Source organism: Melanotaenia boesemani, chromosome 8 (genome assembly GCF_017639745.1).
Source record: "Melanotaenia boesemani isolate fMelBoe1 chromosome 8, fMelBoe1.pri, whole genome shotgun sequence".
Classification (NCBI taxonomy): domain Eukaryota; kingdom Metazoa; phylum Chordata; class Actinopteri; order Atheriniformes; family Melanotaeniidae; genus Melanotaenia; species Melanotaenia boesemani.
The window spans coordinates 4,007,248-4,028,142 of record NC_055689.1 but is presented as its reverse complement, the minus strand read 5'-3'; the positions used below and the strand labels follow the sequence as shown (position 1 = coordinate 4,028,142).

At 40.4% G+C, this 20,895-nt stretch overlaps 1 protein-coding gene across 1 annotated transcript; it reads left to right on the top strand.

The window, feature by feature from the left end:
- Nucleotides 1-350: 350 nt before the first annotated feature.
- rnf2 (ring finger protein 2) lies at nt 351-16,739 on the top strand. The gene is made up of 9 exons (XM_041991350.1): nt 351-432; nt 7,432-7,528; nt 8,754-8,914; nt 10,617-10,699; nt 11,704-11,836; nt 11,917-12,016; nt 13,302-13,474; nt 14,381-14,570; nt 14,815-16,739. The coding sequence occupies exons 2-9, from the start codon at nt 7,442-7,444 to the stop codon at nt 14,914-14,916; spliced, it is 1,029 nt and encodes a 342-aa protein (XP_041847284.1). The 5' UTR covers nt 351-432; nt 7,432-7,441; the 3' UTR covers nt 14,917-16,739.
- The last annotated feature ends 4,156 nt before the right edge of the window (nt 16,740-20,895 follow it).

Sequence of the window (20,895 nt, the reverse complement as noted above, 5' to 3'; positions counted from 1 at the left end):
AAAATGTAATATGTGTTGAAGCAAAGATAACCTAATGTATAAAAAAATAAAAAGCTTGCATTGGTCAGTTATATATATTTTTTCTCTGAATAAATGTATTGTCCTACCACCATTCAAATCTAGATACTACATGTGTGGAACTAAATCAGTGTTTTCAGAGATTTTTATGCTTCACTTTTTTCCTGCTGTTGTCAGTCGTCCAGATATTCTGCTGAAACCGGTGGAGTGTTTGTTTTCTTTCTTTTTAATATTTTCAAATAAAATAAAGTGTTCTTTGTGTAAAGTTCTTAAGAACTATTAACTACTGTCTTTGGGTTCGGTGTCTGGACCCATACGCCTCCATTTCCCAGGTTGCATCGCTTCCAGTGTGTCAGCCATATTTGTCTCCCCTAAACGCGCTAGCTTGATCGGCCCCTATTTACTAGTGAAAATGTAAGTACAGATACGAAAATATTTTAGAATTCTACATTGATTTAACCTTTGTCTCTCAGTGTGTACATCAGTTTATATTCTGTCATTGTGTTCCAGCTTGTTTAAATCTCACAGAGAAGGTTGAAAATTTAGCTAGCTTACCTCGGAGGCTCGGCTCTTTATGTGTTGTTGTTTCTCACAGCGACAAAATATATTGAACACTTATGGATCATTTAATCTTAGTCTGCTCTGTTAAGTTGAAAGAATCAAATGTTTTCTTGTCCTGTAGAGTGATTGTTTTCGGTTGCCCTGCTTATTTTGTCTTGAGGTGTTCATGTTCAGAACAATAGCTACAGTAGCATCTGGTAGCAAGTTAGCTTTAGCTGTACCCCGCAGATTCTCTTGAAATCTGCTCGCGAGGTCAATCTATTGCTGAGCCGATGGAGGTGCCATAGACCGGAGTACGTGTCTGTTTAAACACGTCTTTGTGTTTGCTTATGAAGCTGTTTAATTTCTAATAACTGTAGTAAAGCTCATAAATTTGGAATCAGACACTGGGTTTAGTTTATTGACATGCTTAGCTGGTTGCGGCGCAGGGAAGCATCCCTTTGGTTGTCATGGACATTTTCCACATCTCTTGATTTAATACGCCAGTTTGCCCCAGAATCCTCTTGATATGTTTAATCTGGACTACCGATACAGAATCAGAACTGCATGGTTTACAGTTATCTGTTAGGCTACTGACAACATCCACTGTTTTTATCGTTAACAAATAAGTTTCTGGAGTTTTATGTCTCATCATTTTGGATACAAACACTCCAATAAAACGGACTGACTTTGTAAGGTGGATGGTGCTATGACTGAAATAAGTTTGTTATAATTATGTTCATATTCCTCGTAGATCTTTAATTCAAATAATTGTATCAGCGTGGGGTTAAAAAAATGGATGTAAATGTTTCCGCAGTTACCCATACAACAAGAAAATATATCAATAATATCAATACCTTTCAGACTCCCAGTGCTTATATGCAAATATTAAGTCAGTTTCATCATCAGTTAAAGACACATTGACACATCTAATTTCGTACTGCCGTGTTACTGACCGTGGTAGCCTAACCTGCTGATTTCTAGTAGCAAGCAGGGTCAGGTGAGGCTGTGTTTTTTGAGGAGGCTTGGATCTTTCAACATCTGTTCAAAGTTACTGAACATGTTTTACCAGGCTATGCTTCTGTATGCTGTTGTGTGCTGGGGATACAGTAGCAGCAAGAGGAACATCCACTGGCTGAACAAAATCATCAAGAGTGCCGGCTCTGTGGTGGGGCTGAAGCTGGCTCCTGCAGAAAACACTGTCCAAACTTAGAGCAGTGATGGAGAATACCAACCACCACTTACACTCGGCCTTCACCCAGAGCAAGAGCAGGTCAAACAGCAGCCTGCTGTCTCAGTGCTGCTCCACAGAAAGATGCCATTAGACTATACAGGGGGGGGGGGCACTGAAGCACTTTTGAACTTTGATCTTTATTATAAAGTTTTGATATATTTATTTTTTATTAAGTATTTTATTGCTATGATGATATTTTTTTAAAGGATGCATGGTTTTAATGTATGTATGAAGCAGTTGATCACAATGAATTTCCTTCAGGATTAATAAAGATCAATCAATCAGTCAGTTTACATGTCACACGGCGCCTGATCCAGGTTTCAGACCTGCAGCATTCGTGGTTTTACAGAACCACTCGCTTCAGATGGATTTCCTATCATCTTTTTTGTGGAACAGTAGAGGCCTTTTTTGACGTTTAAAAAATGCCTCCGGATGCGATTTTGCTCCGTCTGAGCCTCAAATGTGTTTACATCGGATTTGTGTTGCATTTCATTCCCCACACTCATTTATTATCATCTGCTCTCAGCTGGTGGGAGGGAGGGGGAGATGAGGCTGCTGCAGCGCTGGGAGGACAGAGTAACTGGGTGTCTGCACCCGTACCCATGGGGGGTGTCAAGCCCATCAAACGTTCCCCGGTGAGAGGGTTCAACACCCTAATACGACAAGGCGAAGATCAGATATGCTACATTCAACATCATGGGACAGCTACAGTCACGTCTTCTAACGTCATCACGAACAAATTATCCATAAATGACCGAATTGCTAAGACAACAAACATCAAGGATAAAAAAAAGTCCAACTTGTGTGTGTGTGTGTGTGTGTGTGGGGGTGTGGGCGGGTGGCATCAGGTTGAAACTCGCTATGTGCCGTACAGAAATTACAGAGAGATGAGGAGCTGTGGTGTAAATCCAGTAAATACCATCCGACTGTTAGGTTTTTACTGCAAGGACAAAGTAGAAACCTGTTTTAGAGGAAGTGTCAGTGTTTTGGCCACAGGTTGCATCGTGTTGTTAAGTGAAGCCGTTCATAGCTCAATGTTTTGTCCTTGTTAGAACATAAAGGAATTCATATTTTGATGCCATGTGATTCCTTCATCTCATAGAAAATATATTTCTGCATGAACATCGAGCAGAAGCTGGAATTTAAAGAGTAAATCACAAATCAAATTGCAATCCTAATACTGGTCAGAAAAATCACAATTACATTTCTTTTCCAAACCGTTCAGGCCTAGTGTACAATCCCCATGTCTCTCACATTTGGTAGTACCACAGAAATACCTCCCGGCAAGGAATAGAAAACTACTATTTCCTTCACTTTAAAGAAAAATCACAATTAGATTGTTAAATCCATGTTGTGAAATAGGGCAGAGTGAAATGGCCAAAAATATTTATCACAATATAAATTTGATCATTTGTAATCATATAACTGACAATATAATGGTCGCTAGACAAAATACTTCAAAACTGCACTTTAATGGTGCAAAATCGAAATGGCGACAATTTCTTTTTGATTTAACAAGCAGGCATAACCATGTATACTGTCCACAAAAGTAAAGCAGAGTTGTTTCCAACATAAAGCTGCAGTGAGCAAAATAAAGAAGTTAAATAACAAAATAACCTTTAGTTACTGAAAAAAAATAACAAAACTGAACTGAAGAGTCTTTGTCAGAAACACGTTCACAGTTGTGGGCTTAAGGGATGACCTTTGACAAGTCACTGCTTTTCCACCTGTGCTGAACAACCTTTCAGATGCAGAGCTGGTAGCTGGAATGCAAACGTACTTTCTGGCTAATCTGCTGATGTGGGAAAAGTTTACTGAGTGAATTTTCCACCACATGAGTGGATCACAGTCACTGTCTACCGGTGGACTATTCAGATAGCTGCTCAGCTCAGATATTAACCTTTCTGCAGTTGCATCTGTCGTGGCACTAGCTGCACCCTTCAAAAAGCTTCCAGGCTCTTCTTTGGCTTTTTAGCAGCACCCTGACTTATGTGGTCTCCTGGGGATGGAGGAGGGGTTTCTGAAACACCTGGAGCTGTGCTACCCTGGTCTGACACATGGTGCTCCAGTTCACTAAGAGCTTGGACTTTGCTGGCTTCACTCTCACTGAGATATTCTGTGCTAAAGTGTTGGTCAAGGACAGAAGCCATGTTACAGCCTCTCTGTGACACCGTCTTTGTAGCTTTTGTTCATGTAGTCAAGTATTGCTGCTTTTATGTCTTTTGTGAGTTGATTGTCACTCTCTTTTACTTTGAACAAGTAATTGTTGAAAATCTGAAGAGCAGGTTTAATGCATGAAATGGTCACTAAGGCTAGGTTCACAATGCAGGCTGAAGTGACCCAAATCCAATTTTCTTTAATTTTAATTTTTTTTTTACACTTATGCGACCTGTGTCTGATCTTTTCATAACAGTCTGAACGACACAGATCCGATTTTTTTCAAATGCGACTCAGCCAGTTGGATATGTGGTCTTACATCCAGTACATATCTGATCTTTTGCCAGGCCGCATTAACCTGACCTACACGTCATACACGACATTGTTAATAAACTCTTATCTGTAAAAGCTCACACCACTCTCCACCACTCCCGGCTGCGACTCCGTACCCACGTTTCTCTGCCACTGCTCCACAAAATGCCATGGCCACAAATCTGGCTCTCCTCTTTTGTAATCAGGTCGTGGAGGCATCTGCCTAAGAAGGGAAATATTTTTACTATCATACCTATATTTGTGAAAAGAAAAACATGACAGGCTGCTTGGTAGGGGAAGCGCTAAAACTACAATGAAGTTAATTTAGATTATTATTTGCTGCAAGACGGAAACTTTATATTCCAAAACCCATCTCTCTTTTTTTAAATACTTAAACAATACATTATGTCAGGATCAATTACTTAAAAAATACAAAACTTTAATACAAAATAACCTCTTCCATGAAAATGAAATGCATTTATAATCTGTGGAGAAACAAATCATATCTCAGCTAAAAGACCATTGAAAACAAAAAGGCCGATATTTCTTTATGAGTTATTGTATTGTGAGCGTTATTACTGAACATGTGCCACTTTTTTCATAAGGTGTGACGTTATTTAAAGCTGCGTTGATTGTTCAGTCGGTTCTTTAGGTCTCACTATCACGTCAGTTGAAGCAGACGCCACCTCGTGTGCTTTTACAGCTTTGTTGTACTCCGTCAAGTGTGTTTGCTTCAGACAATGACACAAGTTTGTGGTGTTGTCTCCCTTCGCCACGACAGTCTGCTTGCATGTTTTACATAAAATAGTGCTCTGGTGTGTATCTGACGGACGGAAGCCAAACCAGTTCCACACCACAAACCAGTTCTGGTTCTTCTGTGTCCGGTAATGCACAGCTATCACCTTCCTCCTCCGTTGCTTACATGCTTCTCGCGCTATATGCTTTAGAATGGATGAAGGCAACGTCACTGCGCATACACGTTACATCTAGGGCTGGGCGATATGGCCTAAAAATAAAATCTTTTTTATAACCAAATTCGATTTCAGATTTTCTTTTCTTTTACAAAACACAAATAAACTTATTAAAAACATTTATTTGTTTATATAGATGAATGCCAGCAAAATAAAGCATATAATGTCATAACTTCTCCACCATATAAACGACTTCGAATGCATCTGTGATCTCTTTCCATCTGGATCCTTTTCATACAGGATCCACTGCAGACATAATTCCCCTGATGAAGGTTGTCTCTTAACCAGGGTTTGTGGGTTAAGTTGACTTCTGCATCTCGTAGAGAGCAGCATTTCTCACTGCAGTTATACACACAGCTAAATCCCAGTTGTGAGTGAAGGACCACTTCACTGAAAATCTGTCAGACAAACACCGTTCTGGTGTGGAGGGAAGGCTAAGTCTGCTGCTAACTAACTATGGAAAAAAATCCAGATTTTAATGAAAATAAATCGCCAGAAATGGAAAATTCGATTTATCGATTTTATCGATTAAACGCCCAGCCCTAGTTTCATCCAAATTTTATTGCGATATTTCAATTTCGTATCACCCCCGAACATTACACTGGTATCACTGTGAAAGGTACGATATGGCCTGTTGTGATATAAAAACAACAAAAGGCTCTCATAGTTTGTGGTTTATGCCTGAAAACACAAGCTTTGTTGTTTGCTGATAGAGTCCACTTGCCATATTGGATCTGCTCTTCTCTCGTGTGAAATCTGCATCCACACTAATCCACTTTTTGCTGATGGAGATCAGTCAGAAAAATCAGGGTTCAGTCTGGTTAAAAATCCAGTTTGTAAGTTTGTGTTGATCAGCTGTGACGTGTAAACATAACAGGACTGTTTCAGCCCATGAATGTTTCAGTCTGTAATGGTGTTCGGGCTTGTGAAGATCTAGGCTGGTCTAGAAACAGGTGATCCTTCTTTATGATCGATGTGATAGCAGCAACTTGTCAAACCCATCAGCACTTTCTTTAAAAAGGCAAAAGCCTCAAATAAACATAAGTTGGTTTTTCTGGGGAATCAACTGAATTTAGGTAGTTTTCTTTTCCTATTCCTAGTTTCAGCCCTCACACTGTTAATGAAAACATGGTCTGCAGACCAAAAAACAGAGCAGTTTGCTTCCCAATGAAAACTGATCAGACATCAAACAAAGATCATACAGATTAGTGATGCGCGGGCCGCCTCCTAACCCGCGGGTCCCGCGGGTTACCCGCGGGTCGGGTTGGGGCGGGTCAAAGAATTTTCGCTTCACTGCGGGGCGGGTTGGTGTGGTTTACTATTCTGAAATATCTAGTTCTATCTATTAATTTTATTTTTTGTCAAACTGAAAATAAAGACCTTAATCAGTGTCTACATTTTGTTACTATAATATGTAAGACAAAATATTTATCAGTTATTTAAACACAGGTCACGTTTTGTAACGTAATGTCCACGTAGGCGCGTAGTAGGCTACGCAGGCTACGTGCAGAAAGCGCCAAGCAGACAAGCAGCAAAAGATGGAAGAAGAAGTGTTGAATAACATTCGTTCGGGAGTTTACGTCCTTAAAAAGAAGAAAGAGGGTCAAATGGCTAAATCACAGGTTTGGGACAGGTTCAACGAGGTAATCAGTGCAGACAACAACAGCAGCATTGTCTATGTGCTTTATAACACTTAAACGCTTTAAAACACTTTATTTGCCTATTTATGTTTATAGGCTTAACGTTCAAATGAAAATACATTTTGTGTTGCCAGTTTCCAGTGCCAATTTAGGAGACCATATGCACCTTTCTCAGACTAAATAAAAGCATTCGTCAATATCATAACATGTGTTTTAATAGGGCGGGGCGGGTCGGGTTAAAAAAATAGAAGCGGAGGTGCGGGGCGGGTTGGTGCGGTCCAATTTTTTTAAAAGAGCGGGACCCGCGGGTCGGAAAAAAACCCGACCCGCGCATCACTAATACAGATGTTTATAAAAGTCGACACAACGCACCTGAATTTGATCTGCTTTTATAAAACATATAAAGTAGTTTTGGTTAACTAGGCTATAGGTGATTTCCTCCTCCAGTTATTCCAGGTTGTTGCAGATAATTCCAGTGTACAGATAGAGAAATTTAGTGTGTTTATCTTTGCTTTAAAAGAAATTTCCATGCCTAAGTTTTTGTGTTTTTGTGTTTCAGTGTTGCAGTGATGACTCAGACCATTCAGACCAATGGGGTCCAACCCCTCAGTAAGACCTGGGAGCTCAGTCTGTATGAGCTGCAGAGAACACCACAGGTAACGCATCCCATTTCATCCAGTCCATAAACTGTCCCATGTTTCTGCTACTCAGTGGGGGCTGACCAAGCAGCAGATATCACTAATACTAACTTCAGGGTCCTTGTTAACTTTGGTTAGAATCATGTATTCTCATACCCACTCCACACCTGTGGTTCCTGAACTTTTTCTGCCCCTTTCATCAACAAAAATAATGTCAAGCCCCACCAATCCCACGATCACATGCACTCTGATGCTTACAAAGAAATATGCCATGAAATAGTCTTTAATTTATTGGCTGTTGCCTCATCCTGTCCGTGGCAGAGGGAATGATCAGTTCGTCTGCTAGAGTGTGAGGCGTTTTAAACCAGGAAACGGAAAACTACCTCAGGTGAGTTGAGCATTTCATGGGACGGACGCTGCTTTAGTAAAACAACTCCGCTATTAACAACAGTTAAGCCATTTATTTCTAAAGTAATCAACAGGCTTGTCTCTGTGTTCAGAATGAGAAGTTCCCAAATGGCGTTGGAACTGGTTCAGCTAGTTGAAATGTCTCTTCACAATTCATACAAATTTGTCCATATTTTACCAGCGGAAGTTTTATTTCGTCTTGCTGCCCCCGCTTAGTTTAAAGCCATGTTAGCTTGTTATCCTCACATCTGTAGTGCAAGTTTAAAGCCCTAACTAGTCTCCCCCCCGCAGTTGTGGTGCTAAGCCGGATTTATGCTCGTGCAGCCTCTGCATGCGGTCGTTTACGGTGTAGCTGACGCTGGTGAGTTTGCGTTCACACTTGAGCGTAGGGGTTGCACATAGTTTTGGTGTCGTGTTGCAGTTTCTCCTCCTAACCTGAAGGTAGCAGCAGGGGTGGTATCGGTCGGTAAACTCACCAGACTGGAGTTCTTTTGATGGTTCGCTTGAGTTTGGTAGATATTTTCTGATTTAAAACAACAATGAAGTCCAGTATGGTTCAGTGTTTTCCATTTTCTTTATTAGTTTGTGGAAGAAAACAAAGAAATAATTCGATCAGCCTCTCGTCAACTTGATCCACTGGTTATCCAAGGAAACAATGAAAACCTGCAGGATACCGGCCCTCGAGGACCCTAGTTTGACCGGTTTAGAGCCATGTTAACTAGGCATCCCCTACAGCTGTGGTGCAAGTTTAAACCTCTAACTAATCTTTCCCCGCAGCTGTGGTTTTAGTTTAGATCCATGTTCTCCATGACATGTTGATTTTTGTGTGTCACAGGAAGCCATCACAGATGGCCTGGAGATAGCGGTGTCCCCGAGGTCCTTACACAGTGAACTAATGTGCCCGATCTGTCTGGACATGTTGAAGAACACCATGACAACCAAAGAATGTCTGCACCGCTTCTGTGCTGATTGTATTATTACAGCTTTGAGATCTGGGTGAGTTTTTTTTTACTTTTTATTTAAAGGAAATGAAGCAGTATTTTAACATGAAAAGGTGTTATAGAGCTGCTCTGGAACCAGAACCGAACATAGAACAATTTCGTTCTGTTTCCACCTCCATTCCTAAAACGCTGACACTGCACCAGCTCAGTTTAAAAACCAGGAAGCAGTACTATTCTGCCCTTACTGGAATTTTGGTGTGACTTCCAGCTTGGCAGACAGCTAACAGGTTCTGTGGTAAACACCCTGGATGCAGTAGGCAGGTAAGTTTAGGATGTTTATTAGAAGCGCTGTAAAACGGAACCCTAACCCTTTGCAAGCTTCTGGTCCTGATAACATACGGTGTTGTCCTCACACTGTCCGGGAACAACGTCAACACCTCTTCACCAGGAGGGGGTGGAGACTTCTGTCCAGGTGTGGTGTGAAGAAGTGATGTAGCTCGTTTAGCAGAGAGGTGGAGCTGTCAGAGGTCTGCAGTGGGGGCTTGTATGATGGTCTGTGTCCTGCTGTCATTGAGACAATGAGCTATCCTCCTGGAGTCCTGATTCCTTGCCTCTCTGAAGCTGTGTGACAGGTTGGCCCTCCTCATCTCCAGCTCTGAAGGCAGTGTTCAAAGCCTTCAGCAGCCTGCAGACTTCCCCTGTCAACCATGACACTGGACAAACCTGGTCCAGTGTGTTGGCTCCACTTGTTGGAAAGTCTATGTGTTTGTGTAGTTCTGGAAACACACTCATTGGGTGTGCGTGGTTGAAATCCCCAGCCAAAATGAGAAAGGCATCAGGGTGAGCTGTCTGCTGCTCACTGATGTGTTGATATAGTTTATTAAATGCCTCACTCCTGTTCACTGGCGCTCGGAGGAAAGTATACATCAACGAGCAGTATAGCTGTAAACTCCTTCGGAAGGTTGAATGGTCGGCATTTAATGACCATAAACTTCACTGAAAGTGAGCCGTGCGGACCACAGCAGCGTCATGACACCAGGCATCATTGATGTAAACACAGGGTCCCCGCCCACTCTGGATAACCTGCTGTCGGGCTCTGTCTGCCCGACAGCAGGTTATCCACTCGAGCTGCATGACGTGGTCCGAGATGTTTTTATTGAGCCAAGTTTCCATGAACACAGAGTTCTAGTTCCACCCCCACTTCTGTTTGTAGTTCTGGTGACCGGTCTGGTTGTAGTTCTAGTTTCTCCTCTAGTTCTAGTTTTAGGTCGGCTCAAGTTTAATTCTGGTTCTAGTTCTAATCTTATTTGCACTTCCACTTCCGGTCCTAGTTCTTGTTCTAGTTGCAGAATAGTTTATTTAAAGGGGACTGTGCTCATTAATCGACATTTCAGTTTAGATTTGAAATGTAAATGTGCCAGAGATAGCAAATGAGGTTGTTTTTATCTGTAGTCTCTTGGCAGGTCAACACAACAACATACAGTACATACATAGGAATAATAAATGCAACGTCGGAGCACTTGGTAATGTAAAAACAACATTGAGGTGTAGTAAAAGATGTGCTAGGCTTGATATTCGTGCCTGTTTAGAAGTTTAGAGCTTCACTCTTAAGTCTATAAGGAGTTGAATAGTAGTTTTATAAACCCTGGCCAAGCTCTCCAATCATCTCATCTTGTTCTGAGCAATCCGTGTCGTGTAATGGGAGCTCCTGCCATCTGACAGCATCGTTGTTATTTTCCTGCTTGTTGTCTCTGCAGTAATAAAGAGTGTCCTACCTGTCGGAAGAAGCTTGTGTCAAAGAGATCGCTGCGCCCAGACCCAAACTTTGATGCTCTGATCAGTAAGTAATAAATAAACCAGGTGACATATTTACCTCCGCCAAGGCAGAGGTCATGTGTTCGACGCCGTTGGTCTGTCTGTTAACTCAAAAAGTTATGGACAGATTTTGATAAAACTTTTAGGACATCTCAGAAATAAAAAAGGAACAAGTGATTAGATTTTGGGGGTAATCTAGATCACCACCTGGATCCAGGAATCTTTTTTTTAATGGTTCTTTATTATGGGGAGATTCTTTAATCAGAGCTTATCAATGCAAAAATAATACCCATACTCATTGCCAGAAAAAATAAATAAATAAATTACAATGGCTTGGTCCATGCTCTCTGAGTGCTTCTAGTTTTATGGTTTTATTTTTATTTTTAGTTTTATCAAGTTAGATATTCCTGTTTTATATGTTTGTCTTTACTCTCGTTACTGTTTGCTAGTGTTAGTGTTATTTATTCAAGGCAAATGAATTACTTGATTTCTCAGGGCGGCGTGGCTCAGTGGGTAGAGCGGTCGTCTTGTAGCCTGAGGGTTGCCAGTTCGGTCCTCGGCCTGTCGAGCTCATGTCGAGGTGTCCCTGAGCAAGACACCGAACCCCAAATTGCTCCTGATGGGTCGTGGTTGAGAGCCAGCTTCCACCATCAGTGTGTGAATGTGTATCTGAAAGGGTGAATGTGATGTATATTGTAAAGCGCTGTATGGACGGTACGGTTGTATGGAGTTTTTATGCATCTTTTTTTTTTCTCTCATTCTATAGTGCTGCTGTAACACTGAAATTTCCCTGCCTGGGATTATTAAATACTTCTGATTCTGAAGAGCTCGGCTGGCTCTGTTGTACAGAAAGTCGGTCACTTTTCCCCCACTAAGTTTTTATAAGACTTATTTAATAAACAGTTGATAAAGTATGAAAATATATACATCACCTTTGGCATTTAAAATTAACTGGTCTTTGCACATTAGGACACTGACCCCCTCCTCTTTTAATTCTGTTTTACCCCAGACTTATTTATTTCATTTCAGGTAAAATTTATCCAAGCCGCGACGAGTATGAAGCCCATCAGGAGAGAGTTTTGGCTCGTATTAGCAAACACAACAATCAGCAGGCGCTCTCCCACAGCATAGAGGAGGGGCTGAAAATACAGGCTATGACCAGGTAAACACCAACCGCCATGCTGCCGGTCTGTATTTACACTCCAAGCTTTAGAAGAAATGGATTCTCGTTTTCTTTGTCAGACTGCAGCGCGGTAAGAGACCCACAGTGGAGAACGGTAGCGGGGCTGAGGACAACGGAGATTCTTCCCACTGTAGCAACGCCTCTGTCCACAGTAACCAGGTAACAGCTGATCACATGACTCCTGACTCAAATTAAATGGATCCAACAGCCTATGACTTTCTGCACAACAGCTCATTATCTGAGTCAGGTGTGTTGGAGCAGGAACTGCAGCCTTCATAGGACCGAATTGACTAGCCCTGATTTAAGAAGGTCTCCACCTGAAGAATGTGAGGGGAGCTAAAGGGGTTGGGACTTTGGGGGAGTGGTAGCCTAGTGGTTCCACAGGTGTGCTTGGGTCTGGAGAACCTGGGTTCGAGGTGAGCTGTTGAGCAAGGCCCAGAACTCCTTCCAACTGCTTCCCTGGAGCAAATGGAGCCTTAAGAAAATCACTAACCAGTGAGGCTAATCGGAGAAAAGGCTTCAGGTTGCTAGGGAGCATAAAAACTGGACTCTGCAGCAATGGAAGAAGGTCATGTGGTCTGATGAGTCCAGATCTACCCTGGTCCAGAATGATGGAGCATCAGGGTAAGAAGAGAGGAGGATGAAGGGATGCTACTGTACAAGCCTGTGGGGGCAGTCTATGATCTGGGGTTACTGCAGTGGGTCGGGTCTAGGTTCAGGTCTAGGTTCAGGTCTAGGTTCAGCAACACTTTGTGTCCAGAGAATGAGGTCAGCTGACTGCCTGAAAATGGGCAGGTTGATGGCACGGCCATACTCCAAGATGACAATACCAGGATTCATGGGGCTCAGATTGTGAAAGAAACAACTTATTTATATTTGTATAAATATTTTTATCCTTTGACATTAATAAATTATTTTTAGTTTTATTCAGATGTAATAATTTTATTTCATTTCAGTGCAGTTTAAAAGGTGAGCATGACTACTTCATAAAATATTTCTCAAACTTTTTTCTCACAAAAAAGTAATTCCATATTTTTTTTTACTTTATCTGAAACAAAACTATAAATATTTACATAAGTTTGATCAAATAATTTTATTGTATTTTTTTTACCAAAGCCACAGTGTCCAGCTGTTAATTGAAATCTCTTATATTTGTTATTTTATGAATAAAAAAGCTAAAGGAACATCCAGAAAGCATGTTTTTCTTTCCCTAAAGAAAACAGACAATACTTAATATTTTTTAATAACCCACCATTTCGGCTGCTCTTTATTCACCTACCTGCCCTCTGAGCTGAACCTGATGTCCAGACTGAGGACTTCTGCTAGATTTACCGACAGACTGTTCCAACACGAGCACAGATTTCATGGTGAAAGATGGCCGGTGGTGTAATCACGTCTTCAGGTGTGTGTTGTGATAACTAAATGTGGTGACGCATGTCTCCAGGAGGCGGGTCCAAGCATCAAACGCACCAAAATGAGCGATGACAGCGGATTGGACATGGACAATGCTGCTGAGAACGGAGGAGCAGACTCTGTGATCGATGGGGGGGCCAGTGAAATAGAGCTGGTGTTTAGGCCTCATCCCACCTTGATGGAGAAGGACGAAGGTCACAACAGGTGAGTCGCCTGACTGAACAGCTGACTGAACGCCTGTTCACTATGAAATTTCAAACAATATCAGCTTTACTGATGTTATTCAAACATTTTTCTGAATCAGCATGTTAGGACAAACTGCTCAGATTGTCCTGGGGCTTGTTTATCTCATTTCTTATGTTTCTTATGTTAAGTTGAATAAAAAATGCCTTGCTTAAAAGCTGCACTTAAAAGTTACTTATCAAGTGTCTCACTCACACTTTTAGCGAAGTGTAGGACTCAGTCTGAAGTGTGAGGGTTACGACAGTACTAGGGGTTTTAGATGAAGTCACTTCCAAGTCCATCAAAATGATTTAAATGATTTATCTAAGAATATCGAAATATCTTAGAGATACATCTCAGTTAATTGTTAAATGGACAATGGAGCTGTGTATTTGGACAATAATCAACAAAATTATACACAATATAAACATTGGCAATGAATTAGAAATAAATGTTTCCAAATTTAACTCTGTTTTTTAAAAATATTATACAATTTTATTTCCAATGTAACTTTTTCTGATTGTACTTTGTCTTTCTATGTTGCGTGTGCTGCTTTTAATAAGCCGCCTCCACTGTCAGGACAGGAAAAATCACGAGATACAATTCAAAATAAAATCGCAAATGTACTTCCGGTTGATACATTTCAGATACGTATCGGATGCAGGACCACATATCCAAGTGGCCTGGGTTGCATTTGAAAATATCGGATCTGTGTCGTTCAGACTGAAAAGATCAGATACAGGTCGCATAGGGGCAAAAAAACAGATTTGGTCACTTCAACCTGCAGTATGAACCTAGCCTAAGACACTTAAATACGGCTCCTGGTGTTTTCATCCACATCTGGTCACCGTGTATTTTTATTTCTGTCTGTTGCCTCCCTCAATACAGCGTGGAGTTTGTCCCCCGCTACATTAAGACGTCCGGGAACGCCACAGTGGATCACCTGTCCAAATACCTGGCTGTCCGTCTGGCTCTGGAGGAGCTGAGAAGAAATGCTGAGGCCAGTCCTGTTAACATGGAGGCAGCGTCAGAGAAACAGTACACCATCTACATACCTACCGCTGGAAACCAGTTCACTGTGAGTATCTGATTAGCAGGATTTCTGAATTTTAGAAGCCAGAGCTGCTGGCACCATACTGATCAGTCTAGAGACGTTTGAATTGTTTGGGTGGGTGTTAGTAGGGACATAGTCAGAATGCTGATAAGAACAAACGACATGTTGAAGCTTTTGTATTAAAATGGTTCATATCATCAGTGGAAGCTGCTGACCAGGTTCAGAGAAGATGGTAAACAATGTTTTCAGCTGTGGCCTCTGTTTACAGGTCCTGAATGGTTCCTTCTCCCTGGAGCTGGTCAGTGAAAAGTACTGGAAGGTCAATAAACCCATGGAGCTGTACTTCGCCCCGACTAAAGAACACAAGTAGACACAGAAGAATAAGAAAACATTCATACATGATCAGCTGATTTCACCTGCACACACCAACCAGAGGAGAGGAGTGTGTCTGACGAGATCGGAGTCTGTAAATCTTCACTCTTGTAAAAAGAAAAACTCATTTTTTAAATATTTTGTCTCTTTTTCTGTCTGTTCTCAGTAGATGGTAGCAGATCAGTATAGCAGCATCAGGTTTCCGAACTTATCAAAGAAAAAGTCGCTTTTCTGGATTATTTCTGTCGTCTGGTCCCAGACATGGTGGCAGAAGTTGTTTCTCACGCCAACCCAGCGGTTTTTCAACTTTCAGAGCATCTGTGAAATGAAAACCAGGACACAAACACCACACACGGATCTGATCCGGATGGAGATGTTTAGCTCAACCGACCGTTTCTCTAAAATGTTCTGGTTTTTTCCTGTCACTCGTCAGGATGGTTGTTTCCTGGTAACCAGGACGATGAGACTTCTGCTGTCTGAATTTGGTCAATCCACATCAAAACCATCTGGTTCTAGATCTGGATCAGGTTCCTGATCTGGATCAGGTTCCAGGACAGTCTAAACCAACGTTTTCAGTGAGTTCTGCTTAAATCAGAGTATTTGTATCACAACCAGGTTTTTCTGCTCAGTTTGAACTCTTGTTCATTGTCACCAGATTATTTTATTCTTTTTATTTTTCTTCAAATGTTTCCCTGAAGTCTTGGAAAGAAAACCTGAGGTGGTCCGTTTACCTGATAAACATAGCAGGTGTTTACCTGATTCTTCCCGTTGTCCTGATCTTTTATCGTTAGCAACCGTGTATGCTGTCTGTGATTTGTCCTTTTCTAAATGTCTTTTGTAATGTGGCGGGGGGGTGGGGGGATTTTTATCTGACCGTTAACAGTATTCACCATCACCGGAAGTTTTCAGAGAGTTTTTTCTGTTCAGACTCGCCAGTGGCCGAGATGTTAAAGGTTTGTCTGAGAGTCTGAATGTTGATCCAGAACCAGGCTTATTTTAGGTTTTCTGAAAGAATTGCAGAGGAACTGAAACATGTTCGTACCGGTTTTATTTTCCTGCAGCCACCTTGTTAAAAAAAATTAAAAAAACATCAAACATTTACAGCAAATTTAGAAATTTCAGAGACTAGGAGGATCTGGATCAGGTTCTGGTCCCCAGGAGGACCGGATCATGGGTAGTGTATTCGATCTGTGTTGAGGTGTGATGGACTCTGTGTCTCAGGTCAGATTTGTGGAGCTTTCAGAGTTTTCAGCTTCCTGAAGATTAAAATCGGACAGAATTTTCTGAAACTCGTTTTTCAGGTAAAAATAAAAAAAGACAAAGTGAAGTTAAAAAAAGATGATTTAATGTGAGAAAAGAGTTCAGTCTAAGTTTAGACTGGTTTAGTTAGTCCCAGCTACTGGTTTTACTGGGTTCATATTTCAGAAAAAGTTTTTAATAGAAAAAAGTTTCAGGATTTCTGGCTGCAAATTTTTGGATTTCTGCTGAAATAAAACCTGAACGTTGGACATCTTTTAGTTTCAGATCTTTTATAAACAAATCACCTGATTTAAATAAAACAGTTTCACTGAAATGTTCCAGTTTTATTTCAGTTTTTCTTTGTATTTCGTGGTGGAGACGAACCAGTTTGGTGGAATACAGACGTCCGGGTCTGACAGCAGTTCTTCCTGGACTGGTGAAAGCACTGGTTTTACTGGGTTCATTGTGCCAACATGTTTAGAAAAGGGAAAACATGCTTCACTCTTGTAGCAGTGTGTTGGTGTGTGTGGAAACTGTAAACTGCTTCTTCTGTTTGGATAATAAACCTGAATCTCTGTTCAACATGGAAACTCGTGTCTGATTTACCAGCTCCAGTCCTTCCTAATAAAAGATGCAAACATGAACAGTCCTCCCTGTTTGGCAGATGAGTTTAACCCTAAAAGAGAGAAACTTTCTCCCTCTCAAAAGTGTGATGTGTAAATATTTTTTCCATTTGCACTGCATCAAATCTTTGTTCATTTAAAGTCTTCCTCTGGTTTTTTTTTTTTTCATTTGTTTAACAGACCTCAGATACTCAGACTCTGAGGTGCAACGTATTTTATGGAGCTGAAACTCGGTCTTGTTACGAGTTTTGTGAAGTAAAAACCGAACAGGTTAAAGAAATTCAGACATTCTGTTTGCTGCAGAGAGAGAATCGTTGGTGCTCTCAGCTGAAGAAAATGCTGGAATCACCAACATTTCAGTCCGTGTCAGAGAACAGAAGAAAACCAGGATCCAGCGAAGTTGAAGAGAATTAGTCATGGACAGTAAATGGTTGGATGAGGAGATGACTGAAACTTTGGTTCTGGTCCAAGGAAGAGTCGAAAGATGAAGGAAGACCACACAGACTTCCTCTATATTTAACCATCAGGAGCTGAATTAGTACACAGTGATTTATTACCTTTGCCGAGGCTGAGGTCGTGTACTCTGTGGTGTTGGTTTGTCTGTTAATTGTTCATTATTTAGGATCCCCATTAGCTGCAGCATGGCTGCAGCTATTCTTCCTGGGGTCTGCCAGCATTTTAAAATAATACAGTTCTTAAAATAAAACAAAAAAACCAAGAGAGGCTCAAACAGATAAAGTTCCCAGCACTTCATACAATAAGTCTCAGCTTAGCTGCTTGTTTAACTAATTTTTATTTTTTCACACTGATTCAAAAGATGTTGCTTAGTTAATAGTTTAAATTTTCCTTTGCTGTTTTTTTTTTGGTGATGTGCTTCCACTCGTATACGGCTCTGTACACAACAGTTCTACCAGCATTAGATGTAACTGCTGGCAGTGCAAAATATCCTCCAGCCGCTTGGCTGGTGTATTCATGATAATCATAGCTGTAACAAAGTTCTTGATATAATGCATGAGGAGACTTTGTCATAGATAAGTTTCTAATGAATAGCAGTAATGAATAAAGTAGGCAGTCTTTAATCCTGAGCCAACCCAGATTCTTATGTGTATTAGCAACACTTATTCTGCAATTACAACCAAGAACAATGTGTGCAGCTCTGTTTTGTACTTTATGTAATTTTACAGTCAAATTTGCATTTGACCAATAATCAAGATTTGATATAAATAAGGCCTGAATTACTAATTTAGTTGCTTTCAAACATGTCCTGTGTCTTCCTGTGACAGAAATACCATTTCCCATTTTATTAACCATTTATTTTTTAGTGATTTCCATGAAAATTTTCCATCGATGACTATTCCAAGCAGCATGGTCTCCTGCACCTGTTTTATGCCTATTTTAAGGATAACTATGGGTTATTCTTGATGTTAAAGTATAAATGCAGTTAGATTTCAATGCATTCAAAACCATTTTGTTACAGATTACCCAGTCTTCCACTGCTCTTTACTCCTTCATTAAAATGGTATTTAGCTCATTAGCTGTGGATGCAGAGAGATATCTGTTCGAGTCATCCACACACGACTATACTGGATCTATTCAAAATATGTGGCAGATCATTTGTAAAGATTGTGAATATGGCCCTAAGAAACTCCCTTGCAGCACCCCACATGTCACAGCTCCCACATCAGAGAAGCAGCCATTAAATTAAACCGTTTGCTTCCTGTTTGTAAGATAGCTTTTAATCCATGACAATGAGGACAAACCCATAATGTTCCATTTTTTCCAGTAATATACTTGATTTCTTTGCAGCTTTTGATATAATTGGCCACAATATAACAGCACCAACTAGTCATTTAACCAAAGCAGTTGAGTGCCCCTCTTTATATGCATGCTGAAAATCAGTTATTAGATCATTTTCCAACATATTGCTCATAATTTGTTCATACATTATACTTTCCATACATTTGCATAATACCAATAATATAACTATTTGCTCCTGTAAATGGCTGTTTCCTGTTTTAAGGCAGTATTTTGGCTTTTTTCCATCTTTGTGGACACCAACCATTGTCAAAGCTGGTGTTTATAATGTGGTAGATGGGAGGTGCAACAAGCTTTGCATCTTGTTTAAAAAAAGATCCAAGATGGCGGCATGTGTGCATGGTGCGGCTTCTCTCTCCAAGCGAGATGCTGTTTTTCTGTTTTTCGTCATGTGAGTCGCAATGTTTTGATGCGTCTTCGTCATGTCTGTCCGTCTTCAAGCGCACATGCAGTCATGATTTTTTGCTCAATGTCAACAGGACCACTTCTTGTAAGTTAAACTCCATGCAAATAGAAGACCTACAAGACTGCGGTCTGCTCCAGAGGCCTGCTCCATTACCAGTGTTGGGCTAGTTACTCTAAAAAAGTAATTAGTTACTCCAGAAGATTTTTAGCTAATCAGTTAAAAATAAATAAGGAAAAATGTACCATATCACCTGTTAAAGATTCAGTAGTTAAATTACGCATGAGCCAGATGCATTAAAAATCTTTAGAGATTTCTATAAAACTCTGTATACATCACACTTAGATCCATCAGACAACGATATCCATCATTTTCTTAACAATATAGATCTTCCAGGTTTACAGCAGGAACAAGTCACGGCCTTAAATTTCCCCCTCACAGTGGAGGAGCTACATGAAGCCCTTAAACATATGCCCTGTAACAAAGCCCCAGGTCTGGATGGCTTCCCAGCAGAATTCTATAAAGAATTCTGGTCAACACTGGCCCCTACATTTTTCAAAATGGTGACACAAATACAGGAAAATGGTTACTTACCCCCAAACATAAACTCTGCCACCATTACTGTACTATTGAAACCAGGTAAAGACCCAAATACCATCTAACTACAGAGCCATATCACCAATAAATGCTGACTTTAAATTATCTGCAAAGCATTAGCTGGAAGGTTAGAGAAAGTAATTCCTCTCATTATACACCCTGATCAAACAGGCTTTATTATGGGCAGATATTTCTCTGTTAACATGCGGAGACTAATTAATATAATAGATTATTCTACCATCAATAACCTGGAAACAATAATAGTCTCTTTAGATGCAGAGAAAGCTTTTGATCGTGTTAACTGGAAATATTTACTAGCTACTTTAAACAAATTCGGCTTTGGACCATCTTTCATTAACTGGATTAAAATCTTATACAGTTTTCCTAATGCGAGTGTCAGAACAAATGATCAAACCTCTCCAAGTTTTAATTTACAAAGGGGCACCAGACAAGGTTGTCCACTATCCCCCTCACTTTTTGCTATATTTATTGAACCACTAGCCGCTGCAATTAGACAAAATCAAGCTATTAAAGGCATTCAGTCCAAAAATATAATTCATAAAATAAGATTTTATGCTGATGACGTTTTACTATTCCTCCAGAACTCACAAATCTCTCTATCTGAAACAATCTCACTAACTCCTCAATAATACCATGTAAACTCACACCCACCTGGAACAATCCTGATATTCTACTTAACAAAAATATGCTAAATTTTAACCAATGGATTACAGTAACAAAGGAATTAAATGCTTTGAACATATTATCCATAACAGAAACATTTTATCTTTTAATACACTCTCATCACAATATGGGATTAACAGCAACAGATTCTTAGAATATCAACAACTCAAAACCATAATACACACAAAATTCCCCCTTCACTAAACAGACCTGGAACTTCCTCCAGGGGTAGCAGATTTTATGGACCTCTGTACCCCAAAATTACTTTTAAAAATATACAGATTAATGTTAAAAATAGATTATTCAAATTCCCTACCTACTTCAAAATGGGAGATAGATTTATCCATCAATCCTAGCCAACCATTTTGGCTACAAATATGTCTTAATGCCTTTAATATAACAGACAGCCCAAATTTACAACTCATACATGTTCAAGATGGATCTTAATCACTCAGATATCTGCACACAGTGCACAGATAACACAGCAGACAATTACTTACATGCTTTATGGCTCTGTGCACCAATCAGATAACTATCAGTCTCCCTGGACCCCGCTGATTAGTCACATCACGTAGTGGGAAGGGGTGCTGGGGTCTTGTCGTTCCTTGGGGGTCGG

Excerpts from the sequence above, each read along its gene's own strand:
- rnf2 (XM_041991350.1), top strand. The coding sequence starts at position 7,442 with ATGACTCAGACCATTCAGACCAATGGGGTCCAACCCCTCAGTAAGACC. Across the intron at positions 8,915-10,616 it reads ATTACAGCTTTGAGATCTGG|TAATAAAGAGTGTCCTACCT; the intron begins GTGAGTTTTTTT and ends TTGTCTCTGCAG. Across the intron at positions 14,571-14,814 it reads CCGCTGGAAACCAGTTCACT|GTCCTGAATGGTTCCTTCTC; the intron begins GTGAGTATCTGA and ends CTCTGTTTACAG.